This window comes from Electrophorus electricus, chromosome 11 (assembly GCF_041902795.1).
Source record: "Electrophorus electricus isolate QZ-2024a chromosome 11, ASM4190279v1, whole genome shotgun sequence".
NCBI lineage: Eukaryota > Metazoa > Chordata > Actinopteri > Gymnotiformes > Gymnotidae > Electrophorus > Electrophorus electricus.
Window position 1 is genome coordinate 24,186,170 of NC_137507.1, and position 20,740 is coordinate 24,206,909.

The 20,740-nt window shown below is 41.1% G+C and overlaps 1 protein-coding gene across 1 annotated transcript in view; it reads left to right on the top strand.

The window, feature by feature from the left end:
- The first annotated feature begins 2,179 nt into the window (after nt 1-2,179).
- Nucleotides 2,180-20,740, top strand: part of tmtopsa (teleost multiple tissue opsin a) — a 35,860-nt gene continuing 17,299 nt past the window's right edge. Inside the window, 1 exon segment of the mRNA XM_081723919.1 lies at nt 2,180-2,269. Within this exon segment, the coding sequence (XP_081580045.1) occupies nt 2,180-2,269 (90 nt within the window).

A 20,740-nucleotide genomic window follows, 5' to 3' on the forward strand; every position in this document is an offset into this window, starting at 1 on the left:
AAATTCAGTCAGGACTTCCATTCTGCCGGGCGTGTAAATGTGCCTGCTTGCGGTCTATTGATGCCAAGCCATTGACGCAGTCGGTAATTTTGTATCGTAAACCTACAGGTACCCGACTTATTTCCTTGCCCTCCTCTCCTCGTCTTGCATCACTTTGTGCACTTTTAAAGTTGAAAGATAGCACAAAAATGCAGCAATTAAACTGTGTTAAAATGCTCTTTCACGCGCATGCGTGCACGCACACACACACACACACACACACACACCCCTTCTCCCGTTCTTCCCATTCTCATCACACCTACTCTGCTTCCCTCTTTATTGAGATAAACAAATCAATGCCACTCTCTCGTCGTTTAAGGCGCAGGCAGTGCAGAGATGAGTCCCAGCACCTCTGCAGTTGGCTGGGACAAACATTGTGTCCCTCCCTGATGAGTACACAGCAGGGACAATTGGGGGGGATCACTTCTAGGGAGGAGAGGAATTAGGGTTAGCAGTCCCACCAACGGTGTGCTGCCAGTCTGCATCTTTCCACAGTTATAAGGCAGGCAAATGTATACAGCTCCCTTTCACTTTGTTTTAAAGTAATGAATATTGGACACTGCTCGATATTTGCACCTCTGGGAATGATCTCAGACTCCTCGCATTACGGAGGTTGGTGTAATGGGTATAGGCTGGAGTGCTGGTCGATGATTGAGGGCTGAGTTGTGCAGCAGGCTGAGGCAAGGCTGGCATCGGTTTGTCCAGACAGGATGAGGAACATCTATCCACCTGGTATTTGGGCACTGAAACAGAATGCTTGGGAAGTTTCATTGTGATGTACCAAATTATCTCATGCAAGACGTGAAGTTGGCAATAAATCTCAACTCGGGAGAGCTGTGCTGAGCACTAGCACACCAGGGGAGGTTCTGACAGTTTTGACAGTGCAATAATACTAAATAATATCGATGTTCACATATTCATAATGTTATTGACCATTACCTGGAAATAATTAGGTGCCTAGAGACAGCGAGCAGAGGAGAGTGCTGGAAAGACGATCAAAGTTTCAGGTAAGAGATTTGGAGAGAGCTGCAGTATCAGGTTGTGATATTAACCATGATGAGCACTCTGACAGTAGTGATCTCTTGTGAGCATGGGGCATGTTCTCTGTAGCTCTCACTCAACCCCATGATGAAGTAGACACATTCCTTTTTTTAATAGAAATTTAATATCACAACTCTCCAGTCTAAGTTGAGCCAAACTAATTTGACTGAAAATATGTTTTATGTTACATGTGTATTTAACATGTAGCATAGCAAGTATATGTGTGTTGTTCCAATGTAATTATGCAATCTCTGGGCCCTGTGCTAGTTCCACACACGAATGTCTTGTATATGTTAAAAGAAAAAAAAGGTCTCTTTTCCTGAGGGAGGAAACCGCTTGGACATGTTTCCCCAAAGGAGGTTGGAGGGAAGTCCTGGCCGAGCTGGAGGGCGGAACACCCAGTCGTGTTGCTTCACTCCGACAGCCCTTCTGCTGCTGTTAGAGGCAGCCAAATGACTCTCCTCTTGTGGAGTCTTTAGTTTTTCTTATTTCGTGCACCAAAAAAGCAGCCGTGCCTGCCAGGTACTGTGCCAGTGTGTGCGTGTGTGTGTGTGTGTGTGTGTGTGAGAGAGAGAGGGAGAGAGAGAGAGAGAGAGCGAGCGACTGACAGAGAGAGAGGGTGAAATAAAACCAAGTTGTCTTATGCAACGTACGCATTGCGTCGTGAGTGCAAGGCTTGTTGTAGTCAGTGTTTCTGTGTCTGCTGCAGAGACATATCCCATCTGTTTTTTCTGCGGTGCTCTGTGGAACCAGGCTGTCGTCTAAACCCTGGTCATCCCACAGTCTGCCAGTGACCACAGGCCCTGCACAGAGGGGTGGAGGTGGGGGGGTTGCCAAATAAAGACCCCCGGCAAAAAAAAAAAAAAAAAGTCTTTAGATAGAAGGGAAGCTAGACAAGTGAGAAGAGGGCCATCGTAAAAGTAGAGCGGTGGCATGTAGGAGAGTGGAATCAGGAGGGAAGGAGTCGCACAACAGCTCAGCAGGAGAGCGGCAGAGGGAGGTCACATGGTCACCGCAGCCCACTCGCGTAATGATCGGCTCCTACTCTGGTTGCCGTAGGGGCCGATGTGTTTGAAGCAGCGTTAGGGCGAGGTGCGGCATGGCGGATAGGGTCCCTGTGTTGAATGTAATCCCTGGAGTGTTCTTGCTCCCGCAGAGGCAACTGAGAGAGAACTTTGAATTGCAGGAGGTACTCTGGAAGATAGTGAACCCTAGAGTGGGGTAATGAGCGTGGTAAAAGAGGGGCGAGGGGATTCAAATGTAGTTGATGCATTGGAAAGTTGATGAGATCAGGTGGTAGTGATGATGATGATGATGAGGAGGAGGAGGAGGAGGAGGGATCAATTCTGCAGCATTGTAAGAATGATTAATCAAATTGAGAGTTGTCTTGGACAAATTTGCAATACTTGAGTCTTTTACCTAGAGCGGTTGTTTTATTCCTCTGCGTGCACAAGGTCATAAAGCATAGTACTCATAACTAATAATGTAATAACAGTGTAATTACACTATAAAAACAATGGAACACTAATACAACATGTAATAAAATTGTGTAATAATGCAACATGTACTACAATGTGCAATAATGAGTAAGAACATATTGTAATAACAATAAAATAGCAGTGTGTAATAACAGTGTAATAATTTGGTATGGTAACAACATAATAACAATGACATATTATAATTGTAATAACATATTGTAATAACAATGTATTAACATTGTGTAATAATTGCAATACAGTAGTATTTAGTACAATGTAGTATTTAGCAACTATGTAACTATTTAGCAGTAGTATTTAGTACTATGTAGTATTTAGCAACTATGTAACTATGTAGTAATTAAAAGAATTGTGTGTGTGCGCCAGCACAACAGGTACTCCTCTGTCTGATATACCATTTCTTTGGAAAACCTGTGTACTTCACTACAAATTTGAATCTCTCTCTCTCTCTCTCTCTCTCTCTCTCTCTATATATATATATATATATATATATATATATATATATAATTCCAACCCACTAGCTAGGTCTTCATTAGTCGGTGAGAGACAGCACCTCCATTGCATCCTTTTAAGCTACCACCAACACAGTGTCACAGGACAGCTGAACATGTTGAGTTCTACTCATACAGCCCTGTATTCAGGATGTGACATGTGCCTGTGATCGGCCCAGGCTCTCATGGAATGCAGCCCACGGATGCGCTGCTGCAACACAAGCTCAGGTACCAACAATAGGACACAAGGTATGTTTAGAGAAGGACTTATGTTGTGCTCTGAAGTGCTGTGGCTGCACTCTGACATCTTGCATGATTGCCCTGTGTGCGTTATGCTCTAATCAAGGGTCTGGCCTTGACTGGGGAAATGATGTAAACCACATGCTAATTCAATTGCATTTACACAGTGAGGACGTAGGGTGGAGGGTAAGTCATGAAGAAAAAGACAAAAGGAGACAGCAACTTGTGACACTTTAAACCCGCGTAACAAATGTTAAACTGTCCCGCCTTTGAACTTCAGTACAGGTGTTAGATTGCAGTGATGTGGGGAAGTTCCCCCTATATTCATTAAATTTCCAATATTAAATAAATGAAAGGAAAAATATGTGATCGATCTGAAATGAAACAGTGTGTCGTGTGGTGATGCTGTAATGGATGGTGGTTACTTCCTCCAGCCTCGTCCCCTGTCTGCTACCAGGAGCATTTGAGGAGCTGTGTAAATCCATGTGTCACTGGAAGGCATTCTGCTGACATTTTGATGTATAGCTGCGCATTCTGGGATGTAGATGGCATCCACCCGGATGAACATGCACCTTGCCCAGACAGTCCAAGTCATTAGCACGGCTCCTGTTTTTGTGCAGACTGTGCTTTTTGTGGTTTGAAGCTTATAAGTGTGTGTGTGTGTGTGTGTGTGTGTGTGTGTGTGTGTGATAAAAGTATTTACATTCTAGACATGATGGTGCTTCTAGAGGTATAACAATTAGGCTATGTCTCATGCTGATTTCTTTGCTAACATACTTATGGAGCTTGGAGATAAAGTTCTACAAAAGGTTCTAGTAAATATTTGCATCCTGGTTCCTGCGGAAACAACTTCCTACAAAGTTCAACACAGTTTGTACTGTTTTTTGAAGGGCCTGTTTTAGCAAATACAGCTTTAAGCTGTATGAGAAGAGTTAATATATCCACAGGCCTGACTAATACTTTTCTCAGGAGCAAGAATAATGAAATAATAAACACATAAAATGATGTACGATGTTTAATTTTCAATCCAATCTGTAATCCTTCAACAGAGTGGTGAATGCAAATGCAAACCAATGCCATATAAATAGCGCATTCTTTTCTGCAAATTTCCCTAAAAATACTCACTAGTCAACACACTAGGGCCACATTAGCAAAAATGCCATGAAATGTCAAGCCAGTCAGAGTTATATAATATAAACCTGAAAAATAATGATTCAAATGCAAGCATAAAGGATATACTAGACAAATCGAGATTTTTCATAACATCTTATTGAGTGCTTTGCATTTGTAGGGAATTGTCCATTAAGACCAACTGGATGATATCATTGCAATCATTGCAGAGCAAAACTACCTCATGCTCCAGCAGACTTTCAATATCATCTCTCCTACCAGATGGTTTCACCCTAATGCCACAACAGTGAAATGCTGAAATGATTTTTATCATATAATGTAGGAATGATAGTCTCTATTATTTTCTATGGATTTGCCTCCCAGGTCTGCTGTTTTCAGGCTTGTGATGTTCTATGCCATTCCTCAAGGACAAGTAGTCAAGGGAGATACATGAATAGAAGAGCAGTTGTTTCATTCTTTAATAGGAGATGTTCTCTCAGTGATTAGATGGCAGAACACTGATGTTTTTAGAGAATGACGACTCTGAAACCAGTGCCCACAACACACATCACTGCACTTAGAGGACAGCGGCAGTATTTTTAGATCCCGACCCTATTAACATTGCTACTTCCCATATATTGTCATGCATAGAGCAGTCTCATCGAGAGCGTTAATAAGCAGAAATGACAGGTCCTCTGCTGCTTCTATAATCACGCCTGCCCTAGTGCAGTCTGTTTATACAGAACTCCCATTTTGTAACCATTCGTAAGTGCATATGTAAAGATTTTATGAGGTATACATTTTAAGAAAAGCAACTAAATCTTTTTTTTTTGCTTTACAGGTTTCTTAAAATTATAATGAATAGGACACACAGACTACAGACTGCTTGTGCCAACAGGTTTAGTTGGGCAAATCTGTGAGGTATTATCAAAAAAAGGTAGCAGTTTACAAATTACACTTTCACAGGGGAACTGTAGAAAATTACATGTTGCAGAAACTAAACACATGGAAAAGGGTCAAAACTGGATGGAACGGACACAAAACAACCAGGGAAAACTAGCTTGGGAACATGCCAGAGTATGAGTATGACTAGCATAATGGGTAAATGCAGAGTACATGTAGGCCATCCTAATGAGTCTGAAATGAGCTGAAGGTGTGGTTAATCAGTGAGTAGCGGTAGGGTGGGGCCAGAGGAGCAGTGGACGTGGCCTCGCATACTGGAGCCTCTGCAGCAGAAGAGGTTTTGCTTGATATGTGACCTCAACATGTGAGATCCAGGGTGACTGACAACTAAGAGTGATTGTACGGTCATTACTTTTTAAAATATGTGGATTTCATTTGTGGCCAGTGCTCTGGGGAAGGTTTAAGACGAAAAGCTTGGCAAAGGAACAGGATGTTCCATGGAGTTTCGTTTCATGAATATAAGGTGGAGCTTTATTAGAGCCGCTGGTATGAATATGAAGAGTTCTATGGAACCATGGCATCTTATATCTTATATTGCAACTAAATAAGTGCTTTTTGCAGAACGACCTTATTTATGCAGAATGGAAATGATCCTTCTTCATATTCCCACAAGAGGGTGTAATGAATGTCAGTAAAGGGATGCCTGACTCATATGCCTGTCTTCATCAGACTGGACACTGCGGCACTCAATGGTAACCCTCCCCGCACGGCAAACTGAACCACTTCATTCCAAGCCTGATGGAGAGGCACCTGTGTGAGCGACCTCGGAGACGACAGAATCCAATTAAAAGTGGTTTTCAGTGAGTGGAACTGCAGGAGTGGAGGAACGTCCCTGGGAAGAGCTTGCGTGATTAAGCTGCCAGATGTTTCTCTAATGAAAGTGCCTCATGGCCATGCGGCAAAGCCAATTACAATTCACTCTCTCCAGTGCTTTCCTTAAGCCAATTCAGGGTGGAAAGGATAACGAGCTTGAGAATGGGTCATGTCATGGGCTTTGTGCTGTGCTGTGTGTGTGTGTGTGTGTGTGTGTTTGTGTGTGTCAAGAACTGATATTTGATCTGGCTCTGTAAATTATGTCTCACTTAGAATGTTATTTACAAAGAAGCTGGGCCATAAGAAATGGCGGGTCATAAATTTGTCCACATGGATAAAGTGATGAATGTCCTTGTTTTGTCTTTATTCCCTCACATGCTACCTTTTGAGGCACTGTGTGTTTAAAGATTTGGGGGAAAATTAAAGTTAAAAGCCCCTCAGAAGAGCATGGGCGCTGTCTCCCTGTGACTTCTACAAACACGTCGCATGGGACAGAGCTCTGCATTTGGGTATGCGTGGCCCAACCGCAGTGTTGGTGTTGAAACTTTAAGTGTGTATGGGCATTGGACTTCAGATATATCTTCAAAGGTTAATAAAGTTAATAAAGGTGAAACTGGGTGCTATTTCCTTACAAGATCTTAGAAAGTATATCTCTGGACATCAGGCAGTTGTCCACTGAGATTTCTGAAAAAGACTGGTGACAGCGTCCCTTCAAGGGAGTGTGAAACTATGCACGCTGGAAAACCCTCCAGAAATTATTTTGCAACGTCTACAGTTTCGTCTACAGTTTCAGGGACACAAAGTGACATAACTTACCGCAGGAGTCACGCATACCCAGCTGCCTGTTACGTCGGGTCCCAAGAATAAAATGGCTAAATAAAAATGGTGCCCAATGATAAAATAGCCCTCTACCTGCAATGAGGGCTGTAGGCCTCGAATTTCATATTCTGTGACTACATTTGATTTCAAAAACACTGTGCGAGGGACCAGCACCATATTCACCTCCAGGTTTTTGCACCAGAACTGAAGCTTTCAGAGAATTGGCATCAGTAGAGTCAGCAAGCCCAGACAACATTAAAGCTGCAGTGTGTCCTTCAGTATTGTTACTGGGACCACCATCTCCCCATCTTCTGCAGTGGCAGCTGTGCCCTGAAAGACAAAGGCCCCAAACATTTCCGATTTCGCTAGTAGGTGGTAGTAACACTTGCTTTGGTTTCTTTAAGTAATGGCATATCATCTCACAATACTGATTATAAGGGTGGGCAGGTTTTGCCATCTGCTTGGGTTTGTCAGCAAGCATCCTTCAACCTTAGCATGATCTCAATGGTCATTCTCCTTCAAACCCTGCCTGTTTCCTGCCAGCTGCAGAGAATCTACCTTTTCAAGGTTCTTGATGGACTTCGGCACAATGAATGGCCATTTCTGCTGCTTTATGTGGTTCCTGTGCCTTAGATAGACCTCAATGTGACATGGCAGATTTGCTTTAAATGATCCCAGAAGCATCAACTACCTAAATCCTGAAAAGTTTACACTTCACTGGCTTGTAGCCACGTGTCTGACAGGGCTCCAGCTTTGCAGTATAATATATGTGTCTATACACATCATAAAATAGCTTGTAAGCCTTTAAAACTACCTCTTTGACAACCTGATAATCATCACTGTCGGCAAAGTCTAGTGTAATATAGGCCTCTTGTGCTTTTCGGATCAATTCCCTTTTTACTAGAGGTACCCACTTTTTTTGATCCAAACCCGCTCTGTTGCAATGAGCCTGAGACTATAAAAGAATCTATCTGCAGAATGGGACAATAAAAACAAACAAACATATATATAAACTTGTGATGTCCAAAGAGTTGTAATGCTCGCACAGATGTTAACTTTCCTGGCAGGCTGTTCTTGTTTGTTCTGTTTGTTGCATTCACTACTTACAGCTCTAAATGAAGCAACTGCTCTTTTCTGCCTTTCTCCACCACTTCAAATTCATCCTCTTTCACTCTCTCTGTTGACTATTAGGCCTACAGTCAATCTAGCAACTTGATCTTCATATGGTCTGTACATTCTATATTCCTGAAATTAATCGGCAATATTTATAGTAATTTAAAAATTACAATAATTTTACTATAAAAAAAATTGCAAACATACAAACACACACACACACACACACACACACACACACACACATACATGCCACAGGCATCTGTGGGCTGCAGTCCATGACAGCCAGGGCCAATCACAGGCACAGGAACAGCAACATTTACTGAAAGGAACAAACAATTATTTCCAAAACTCACAATTCTGTCTGATCCCAAAACAACATAAGGCAGTACATGCCCAACCTTGACTTATTTAACAGATCATGAACACATTCGCTGCATGCAACCCCTTGAGCTTCACCCAAGACAAATCCTACCAGAGACTGACTCAACAAAGCTTTCTGCACACAATGCGTTTTCTGTCTTTGCAAACAGCAGTTAGTGCTGAGACCGAATTACTAGTCATCTATCAAATGTCCTTCACAAACAAGCACTGCACAATCTCTAGTGACTAGTATAAAGCCCATCCCGCTAACTAATTAACCACGTGCTAAAGCTACAAGCAGAGCTATTCAGTGAACATAAATGACCAAACCACACTACACCACAGGTTATAAGTCATATCCTAGATGAGTACTCCACCTCTACTGCCACCATTGTTCCGCTGCACGTCTAAAGATGAATAATCAGGAGGCATAATCTATTTAGGAAACACACTGATATAAAGTCTACAGAGTGAAACGTTATCTAATTAACTAAGGCCTGAACATAATGCTGACTCTGTAGTGGGTGGATTTGTAATGGTGTTTGCTTCCACTGACACAAAACACTCTCTTAGTTCTATTAATCATCCATTTTTTTAAGAAAAGAAGGTAGCTAGAGTGCAATGTGTGGAGGATGAAAAATGAACTCGCGAAACTCACCCAAGTAACCCAGAGGACTGATTGCTAACTCCCGTCTTTCCGTCAGATACTTTCTGAAGTTTCCACCAGAGTCCAGCAGGAAATTTCCGCTTTCCTTCTTAAGTGGTTCATCAGTAGAACTGCCTGGATTAGCAGGCCCTCCATGACCTTCAGTGTCAGTGTGAATCTGTCCCTAACCAAAGTTGCTTTCTAAACCTGTTGGACTCTCATAGCCTTCATCTCATCCCCTCTGCTCTTCCTCTGTGCTCGTACACAGGCTCTGACATTTATAAGTGTTCTTTTAAAGGTTCGATCTCAAAGGACAGCAAGAAATTTGAGTCCATGGTCGGTAATGGCCAGCCAGTGTGGGATGGTTTGGTAATCTGTAATACACAATGGACAGATGCTAGGCTATTCACGGTATAGATCTGAAGGCAAGGCTCCATCTCTTGAAACCGAGTGTGGTAATGGACTAGTCCAAAGAGAAGGGGAACGTAGATCTGGTCCCTTATGTCCACCAAATTACTGTGCGCTGAGTGAATAAGATGCCCTGTAGTGCAATCACTTTTCCCTTCCATGGGACCCTACAAGGCCATGGAGAAAATGGATCCTTTCAGATAATTCTTCACTCTGTCTTTGTCCCCAGCTCTATGTGACATTCAATTAAAGTTTTTGCTTAGCACAGCAGGATGAGGTGCGTATGAAACTGCGGTGATCCCTGGTGGTGAGAGAAAATGCCCTTTTTATTAAAAAAAACCCAGGAAAACACAGATTTCCCTTTCATATTTACTGAGTGCCTGATTTATTATGTTAGTTGGATAGATCAGAGGATATGTCCATAATATTCCATCAAGTTTTCTTGTGTGTGGTATGTAGTGTTACTTTGGCCTGCTGTAGCAATTAGTCTTTTTATTAAAAAGACTGATCTGATCTGAAAAAAGCCCAGGCACTAAAACAGCAGGAAGAAATAAAACCAATTTATTTAGCTTGAATCTTTCAATCATGTTGGCAGAGCATTCCTCTCTAAAAGCTTTAAAAACAAACCAGCCACAGTTCAAAGCACTTTATTAGTTAGGCAATATGACAACAAAGGTTTGTGGTTTTGCCCTTGAGCTCACAGTTGCAATGTCTTTGGCTGAACTCAGGGAGGTCTTTTTATTTTTAATGCCTGAGGTTCTGTGGGGGCTTCACTTCCTCTGATCAGCAGGCATGCATTTACTCTGCAGAAAAGCCATTCATCTGTTTTCTGCACACACTATTAGGCTTTGCAGGCCCTGGTGTATGCCACTCTGAATTATTACCCTTCAGTGGCTTTGATGAGCTTCCTCTCTCTCTCTCTCTCTCTCTCTCTCTCTCTCTCTCTCTCTCTCTCTCTCTCATGTTGTCTCACTTACACAAACATCCTGGGAGGCACAGATAACATGACATTTAGTTGATGTATACACTTCTATTGCAGATTAGCTCAAAAATAGTAAGCACTGGTGGATTTAGACCTACCGAGCACTTTATTGGAAACACCTCCCTTGTACCTATATTCACTGGCCACTTTTTTTAGATACACCTGTATTATATGAGCATTTTATACATGCATGATTCGTCAGCCTGTTCATCACCTGGTCAGTCGCTGTGCCAAGAGTCACTGCTGATTGGGTATTATTTGGGTGTCACCGTCAGGTATGTTTAGACAGTAAAAGGGTATCAGGCTATCAGGCAATGGGAGGGTTGTTGGGGTTTTTATATGTTGGGGTACTGCTGAGATGAAAGTGGTCCAGCCAGAATACATCAAAAACATTACAGGCTCTGTACTTTGCAAGTCCAAGCATAGTTTAGAGTTATAATACCAGTGTATTTCTAAGTGACTTTCCTTACCCGTTGTCACACCCGCACTGATGTGGTTGGATTGGCGCAACTGCGGTGTTTTCAAACCCATTTTATTCCAAAATTGCACTGCTGTTATCGCCTCCCAGATTTTAATGCATGAATAAACTTGAATATACAAATTCAAACTGAAACTCAATCCTAGGGCTGGAAGCTGGACTTATCCCTCCAAGACTTCGCACATGACTTGAACCTGACCTCAAAGATTTGTGAGCATCCCTGACTATAGTCATATAGCTGCATGGCAGGTGTTTCTTATTAAATGGCTGGTGAGTGTATGTAATGAGTGGGTTTGATAATTACAGAATAAGCTGAGTTGGAGCACGGAAACTAAAAAACCTTACTATGTTAGCTTCAAAGCTCTCATGCTGTGGGCCTATGCAACAGTATAGTGGTTCCCAACCCAGTCCCCCAGATATACCACATTTTTGCTCTATGCATATTCCCAACATGCCTAAACAAGGCAACTGAGAAGCCCTAATACCTGGTACAAATGTAAACGAAGCTGGGAGAGGCCTCAAGCACGAGGCTGGGCTGTTCAGCAATAATGAAGGCATATTCCTTTCATAAGGGCTTTACAAGAGAATGATGTCTGTGCACTGTATTATCCAAGCTCCCTTATTTATTCAAGCATTATTGCAATGTTTTGACTTCACCAGGTTGTGGACTTCACCAGGCAAAACACCCACATGAGAGGATCAGGAATAAACAGGGGCCAGTAGCAATGTCACAGCTAACCACCCACCATTAGTAACATGCTTAAAAAACATACAAAATATGACTAGAACAAAACATGCATATAAAAATGTTCCAAACAAAAATTTCTGTGAAAAATATACACCAAAACAGTAATATGTAAAGTTTAAACTTATGTTAATGAATAATTTAATGAAATCAAATAAAAGGAGATTGCACTGGGCACAAAGCAAATAGGAGAAATGGTTCCACATATAGACATATTGCGACCTGTGTGAAGGGGACTAAATGACTTCTATGTGTAATGGCACTCTGAGCACACCTGCAGTTACCAGCCAGGAAATCAAAAATCCCGGTTAGTACATCCCTGAAATGTACATCGCATTTTAACAACATCGCTTTTTAGCCAAATGCAACTTTGAGAGTGAATTTTGCCTGTGCAGGGCAACTTAAGAAAAGGAATAAGGTATGCTTGCTCACTAAACTAACCTCTGCTGCTGTGTTTGGGTTGTCTTGTCTTGTTGTGGTAAGGTCAACATCCCATTATTGGTTTGAACTTCAAAGGGTGCATCATGTGGCTTTCATTCAGGAATGACTGAATGACTTTGATTAACTTTGACTGGACGTTTTCTCTCTATTACGATCAGAGAGTTTCGACTATAGTCTATAGGTGGAAATTTTGTAGGCTGCCGCCAACTGCAGCATATCCTCAGGATGTCTCCCTGAAACTGCCATCAATTTAAAAAAACTCCCATCCATGTCCAAACAAAAATCAATAGCCGTCGAAAATTCATTTGGAGAGCATAACCCTGTGTATTGACATCCTGAACTGCGAGGGGCGGGGCAGGGGTTGGGGGCGGGGCTAGCATTAACCTTGAGAGGTGAGACGCTTAGAGATTATGAGTTACACTTTCTCTGCCTGCCTGAACGGAATCGGCGCTTGCTGCTTCTTTTCTCATTAGAGCACACGCGAGAGTGACAGCAAGGTGACAATTTCTTATCTGTACGCTGGCCGCCGAAAACGTGCGTGTCGTAAGCTTCGTTTCCACTTCGGCACATTTGCATATGGAGTGGGGGCTTGATGAATGGCTGTGTGGTGCTCTGCTGACCCAAGAAGTTGAGGGCGCTAGCCGAGGGTGCCTAGTTATATTTACAGCAGAATGCTCCCAGGAGAAGCAGTACTGGCCATGCAGGCACCATGGAGAGTTCCCCCTGAACCCAAAGGGTCCATTTAGAAACTGACCAATTTTTCTGCAACCCTCTTTCAGTTGTTCCTTTAACATCCTTTATAATCTTTAGAAGGCAGCCTAGGCAAGTTCAGTAGTTGGTTTTGTGATATCATTAGCCAATGTTACCTTCATCTGCTCTAACTTGTTTCACTTTTGCTTCAGTTGCATGCTGTATCACTGGCAGAGATCAGCAATTAAGGCCATGCTGGGTGTCAACTTTTTGAATGCCTTCAGAAAGTGACTTTGGAAGGTTGCAAGGAGGACAGCTTAGCATAATGAGGTGGCACTTAGCATGCTCCGTCCATACAGTTGTGGTGTTGTACAGCCTACCTGACAAGCTTAGAAAAAGAGCGGCATGCCTCCTGGTACCTCCCTCACACCTGCCCCCGTGGTCTTGAGTTTTAGCACCTTCTAGTTTATATTCAACACACACACACACACACACACACACACACACACACACACACACACACACACACACACACACACACACACACACACACACACACACACCTTCCTCTTCTTGCTTTACAAGAGCATCCTACTACCATGAAAATTTATGTGCCGCCTCTACAGAATGTCAGGGTGAATGTGATCACTCCATCCTTTGCAACTGGACAGGGAGATGTCATGCGACAGATGCTGCTATCACCTTACAAAAGAAAAATGGCTGCTTAACATTTATGGTCTATGGATTAATCTGTATACTATGTGTCTGGATTTATGATCAGTAAAACTAGGAGGTACATGAATACAGCAATATTTTCTATGCAGTCAATGGCAAAGAAAGAATACAATGTTCCTGGTTCAGGCGCGAGAAAAGGATCGCCTTATTGAGCCTATTCTTGTTCGCTGAAGCCAATGGTGACAGTAATGCTTAAAGTGTTTATTCTTCATGTGCTTGTACCACACACTTAGAAGATGTACACTGGCAAGCAGCAATAAAAATATCCTGTTTTCTTCTGCGCTCCAAAATGACCTTCCATCACCATGGAAAAAAAAACAGTACTTGCAGAAGTCTGGATAGTCTACATGGTCAACAACAAAAAAAGTGTTCTTCCTACTAAAATCCCCCTGAAAAGTGAACACCAAATTACAAGACAGTGACACACCAAATTACACTTCAGGACACTATTTTAAACACGTGTCAGAGGAACAAGGTGTATGTGGGTGAGCCATTTAGCAATTAGCCTTGATTTGCTGACAGAACAGTCTAGGCCTAATCCATAATTAGCCCATAATGAACGTCCGAGAATGTTTCCAACACGACATGGGGGCAGCGCGGAGAAGCAGCCTTTAGGTAAGTGAAGGTGACAGGAGAGGTCGTACCTGCACTTTGTCATCGCGCTTTGTTCACAGGATCATTGCCGGAGGACAGGGCACATTGGGCTTGCCGAATCAGGCCATTTGTCTGCAATGTAAGTGGTTTCATCATTTCTCAAAGGCCACGCAGAACAATTTGGCCTACACTACAGTTCAACATCTCCATATGAATATTTTGAGGTTTGTTTGACTCTTTCCTTCTCTTCTGTGCTCTTGCCTTCAGGACCTGTATAGATCTGAGAGCTGCAGCCTAGTTTACTGAAAGTCACCAACACTTGAGATTAAATCTGACAAACTAGCCTAAGATGACAATGTTGACTTTTATAGAGTATAAATACCCAACAAAAACAGCTGTCTTGGGTACCGACTTAAGTGCTTTACCCACATAACTCAGCATCTTTCACAGTTCTCATCTGGATGTTCTATACCTCCTGTCAAATAGAAGAGCTATAGAACAAAAAAAATTCTTTTATATTTTCCCTGGAAGGTTGTTCCTTCCCTGGAAAATTACCTTTCTCCTGTCCAAAAGAAATCTGGAATTGATCCAGTTTTAATAGGATGTTAACTGATCTTGAATGACCCAGGGGACATGATCTGTGACAGTTATGCGTTTGGTTGGAGATGTCCACCCACAGCTAAAATTATAGTCTTGCTTGAAGAGACCGACAGAGGTGGAGGAAGAGGTTGTAAACACAACAGATGTATAAACAGCAAAAACCCACTGTTGCTGAAAACCAGTGGAGAGGAGCAGAGAAACACTGTAGTTGATTATGCTATTCACAATTATTAAATGAATCATACCTGGCAAACAGTGATTGTTTGTGTTGAAGTAGATGCTATGTTACACACACTTAACACACAAAATTACTTATTTTATCATTAAATTATGTAATGACTGAACATTACATTACATAACATTACATGTAATTATAACCAGGATTATAACCAGGGTAATATTATATGAAAGAGGATTATGAATTTCCAGTACTTTTCAGACCACTAATGTGCTGCGCTGGCCTCGGGAACCTGCGGATTTAAATAATGAGAGAAGCAAGGAACAGGTGAGCAGGTGAGCATTAATAGGTAGGTGATTGGGAGAGGGTCCAGGTGTGTGCTGTGATCCTGAGCATGACTGGACGTGTCCCGCCTGCTGGATGATTGGCCAACCATGACAATAATATTCCTGTGACTGTGGCTTTTTGAAAAGGGACTGGAAATCACACACTGAAGATCTCGAACTTAAAACATGGTATGAGAAGATGTCCAATTAACTTTTGTCGGTGGCCATCTTTTCAACACCTCATGAGTTAGCGGCCCTCTGAGGATCCCCATGCTGTTAAGCTTAGGGTGACTGAGTAAACACAAGCATTCGTAACCATGTGTAAAATTCCTCCATTGTTAAAAATAAAAGATGCAGAAATGTTCTGGAAAATAATCCAGCCACTAAAAATGTTTCCGTGAATTTGTTGTCTTGGTGACACAAGTATAAAAATGAGAACAGCAGGCCAGAGTGAATCCACTTCAGCTGAACTGTGCCCCATGCCTCATGAATTATGCAAACACATCAGATCCTATTTCCATCAGTCCATGTACTGTGTGTGTGTGTGTGTGTGTGTGTGTGCGTGCATTTTGCAGTTGTTTTTTGACAACCAAAAAATAGTTTAAAAAACCCACACCAAATGCAGTTTTTTAGTTCTGTTTTAAACAAAACAAAACCAACCATCCAAATAAACAAACAAACCTAGAGAGCCAAATGATTTGCTCTTAGTTGCTGATGTTGAGTTGATGAGGACTTTAGCTATTTGGAATGAGATAAACTTATACATAAACTTTTTTATTAGTAATTTCACCCATATACAGCCATCAAATGAAACCCTTTCCCTTAATTGTATAACAATCCAAATCATTCTTTGTCTTTTAAAAATGAAACACAGAGTATTTCTATAACACAGAATAAATTACAGAAACAAAGATAATCTCCCCATTTTTGATGCCACCATTGACTTGCTTTGAGTAAGATGAATAGCAGATCACTGCACAGTGACATGCCATACACTTCTCCCAGTTCCAACAGTCATTGACAGGGCAGGCATTTCTCCCTGCTGCCAATAAACCAACAGTCTTGGAATGACAGGCTTTGAAGGCTAATGCAGTGGGTATTGGTGCTTCAATGATACGTTGTTGATGTCACCTTTTTGGCAACTCCTCTGACAATGAGTCATGACATGCACCTCACACATAAAAAAAAACAAAAAAACATGTGGAATAAAAAAAAAGTTGAATCTAAAGGTCTGTCTGGACCCAAAAGAAAACTGTAAGATTTACTTCAGCACTGTAGCTGTTGAATCATCACTGTATTTTGGGATGTAAAGCAGCGGGTCTTCTCTGTTGAAATATATACCATTAAAATACTGTGGACCAGTGTGTGGCCACTGACAAGAGATTTATGCACAAAAAACACCATTGTTAAATTATCACCTACAGTGAACATTATGAAACCAAATAAACCATGTCAGCATCCATTTAACCATCCATTTAAGTTGCTTTAGCCATGTATTGATTTGGCATCGTGTTGAGCTTGCCATTATTGTATCCAGGTGTTATAGGTGGCAAAGCTGCAACAAATGGTATTTGTATCTTTTAAGTCTCTTTGAATAAGTGTCTGCAAAATAAATAATAAATATATGAAACGTAAGAAATGTAAATGCCATACTAAGTTCATTAACAGTACACCATCAATTTTTAGCAGCTTTCAAGTGTCAACATATGATTTTGAGTTTCAACCAATTTATTAATGGCTTGGTGTCTAATAATGTACATTTCAAAACCTACTCAAATACATGACTAAGCACGAATAAAGCAGACACATTCCTTCCTGACCCATAAACCAACAGTCTTGGAATGCTATCAGTATTTGTTTAATGAGGCAGAGAGCTCAAGGATAGTGGTGGAAAGCAAAGGATAATTTTGCTGCTTGAAGACAAGTTCTGGTCATTTTACACCACACAGCTTCAACTGTCTCTGTCTTATCTACATATCCTGGGTCAGATCTTCCTAAAGGTTTACACTTATATATAGTCACATTTATGTGTATCCACATATCTAGATAAGTTATTTAATAGTGCAGTAATATAGCAGAAGGTTGTTTGGCTAGGAGTGTGTGCACTGAAGAGTCTGCAAGCTGAGGGTTCAGTCTTGTATTTCACTGCATTAAACAGTTTGCGAATGTATTGACTAAGTTCACCATGGCTCAGATGCCAGACTAAACCCATTGAGTGTGTATGTTGTAGGATGTTGTACAAGGTTAGAACAAGTTCAGTCTCAGTCAAATTCATTTAACTGCCTGATCCCTCAGACTCGATAATGACAGTTGCTAGATATGAAAGAGAGAAAGGATAGGATGTGATTTACAAAAGAAAAGAAGGTGAGTCCTATAAATAAGAATCATGGCTCTTTGAAGATTTATGAAGCTTTGTGAAGCTGGTCTGTATATATACATGTCAACTACTATATTAGAAACACCCACCATATATGTAAAACTTACAGGGACACAGAGAGTAGAGTCTATCAATTGCCACTCACAGCAATAACATTCCTCTAGCCCTTCATTGATTGGTTACTGACCACAGGACTGCTATTGGCCGGATATTTCTGCATGGTCAGCCTCTTTCAACCCAACGTCGACAAGGACACATGTAAAAACTTCAATAATTGCGATAAACAGATTGTGTCTGATAAGCTTGGACCAGCTCATCATTTAAAATCATGCCACTACCAAATCATCACTGGTAATTATTGTCAAGGTCTGCCACACAAAAAATGTGTTCAGCTGTGGTCATGTAGTTTGAAACTGACCAGTAAAGAATAAGAATAAGGTGGCTGAGAGTTATTTATTGTACACTAATAAAATGCATCTATAAGACATGTCTATCTAGTTAAGTGGCAAGTGTAGGTATGAGGATGAAGTTTCCATAAAATAGCTGCTGATTTTATATATATATATATTGCTAAATTGGATTACATTAATTGTGGTAACAAGGAACTGGTGAATAATAAAGTAGTCTCTGTCTAGTTGAGTACACTGTTTTATTACCAAGTTTTGCTTTTGGCCTTCATGCTGACACTCTGGATGATGATCAGCCTGTGATTGCAGATTTACCGTGCAGATTTAATGTCAGAGTGCCATTCCTGCATTTTAATCTGGCATAAAAGCCTTAGTCAAGTAAAACTGTCTCTTACATCACTCAGACTAGACCACGAGTCTCCTTCCTCTATAAACCAAACTGAGTATTTCATCATTCCTCTACTACTAGTGTACTTCCCTCCGAGTACAACTCTAACCTGCTTCTAACCAGTAAACAAATGTTTCCCAGTCTAGTCATCAGGGACTCCAAGTCAGATGGTATTTATTTATTTATTTATTGCTCCATCCTAGCTCACAGTACATCTAGACAAGATTTTTGCTGTTCTTGACTGGTTCATTCAGGTGTGCTAGGGGCTGGAACACAGCAAAAATGTGGACAGTAGGGTGTTCCCTAAGGTCTGGGCAGGAAAAACTGCAGTAGTCTACTTTCCTCTGACATCACTCGGAATGAAACTCTTCCTTCTTTCTTACATCACTCTAGTGTACCACCAGTGCCTATAATGTGTCAGGAATAAAGTCTCTACTATTATCAGACTCTGACGAAGTCTCCAATGTCATTAAGCCTCATTAATGTGGTACAGGCTTCTCATATTGCATTACTATTGCAAAGCTGGATTTCCTGTGAATGTCTTTGCTGTGAATGGTTTTCTGTCAACAATGATTGCAAGATTTTGAACTTTCACTGGATTTTAGCCAGTCTTGCACCAAGTGTTACTCTCTTCTAGCCCCTCTACAACTACTGGGACACACACACACACACACACACACACACACACACACACACACACACACACACACACACACACACACACACACACACACAAAACAAAAGAAAAAAAATATTCAGGATTGCTCAAAACAATGTCACAATTCTAACATGTGATATAAAAGAGTTTACCTATCCAGTACTTTGATACCAAGATGGTCCACAGTTTTGTTCTGTCCCAGCTCAAGTGATCAGCCCAAATGAACTAGAGCCTTAATGCTTTAGTACTGAATATCTTTTACATGCGCATGAGCATGCAAGATAGACAAGTTGTTTGAGCTAATTAGAGCTCATACATGTGTTGGTTTTTACCATATACACAAAAGGTGTTGCTAAATGATTTTCGAATAAATTGCAGGGTTCTGGATGTAAACCATTTTTGCCTACAAATATTTATCATTTATGGTTGTATTATTTACAACCGAAGCAGCCACACATAAATACGTTTGCAAACAGGAGTGCAGTATTCAGCAATATTTCACATTTGTAACAACAGTTACCAAGTTTAATACGCAAGTTTAAAGTATAATTATGTTGCATCGATTAAAGTTTATTAGTGCTTTTGACACTTGCATTGGGTAATCATTGGGTCATGACTTAATCACAGGGATATCATAACGGTAATTCATTTGTTCGCTGTCTATAATACGCAGTCGTATTTGTAATTCACGAGCTGGGGTCATAGTGGCATTTTGTATGCCACGCATAGGTCTCTTTCAAAAAGCTGTGGCTCTGGTCTTCTACAACCATCTGGTCAGCCGCACATATCACTAAACGTCCGGTGCCTTTATTCCAAATATCAGTCAGTTTTTCTTAAATGTCGATCTGTCAGCTGTGCACATAAACGCGCTTTAAGGCGAGATTCCTTGCTGTTCCCTTTGCAGGTTCGTATCATGTATCAAAAATGTATCCATGACACTTCATTTGCTTCTAATGGACACAGTGGAATCACGGAAGACAGGCGACTCAGACCCAATCGTGTAGTGAAACATTAATATTAATCAGAAAACCTAGAAAACAGCCGTAGGCTATCAAGCAGTCTATCATTATGCAATAGTGCTAACAGGCAATTTAACTGAAGGCAATCGTGGAAGAATCTCGGGTTATGTTGCAGCTGAAATAACTTATTATTAAACATTAATGTAATGAATATTGATAAATAAATAGTTAATAACCTAATGACGCCATGGGAAAATGGATCAAATACTAGCTACAGCTTGTCTCAGGCTACGAAGTCTCCCGAAACCCAGTGCGTCGCGTCACTACAATAGTGCACGCAGGACTCCAGAGTTGGCAGTAAATCTGAGAAGAAAAAGCAATTCTTGATATAAGAATCATAACGGTCATAACACATGTGTGTCTTAATAAAAATGGAGAACAGGTGAGGTATTGGGTGCGGGACACTGAGTCACATACATCTCTTGAGATTGCAAAACCAATCCAAAAATGACACTTTTCTATAATTTATATCAGTGTGATAAGAGATAGCTTCCGAGTTAATGTTTAACTTTGTTTCATAAATGCCTAAAATGTTTACATGATATACAAAAAACGTTATATGATATATGATAGACGACAG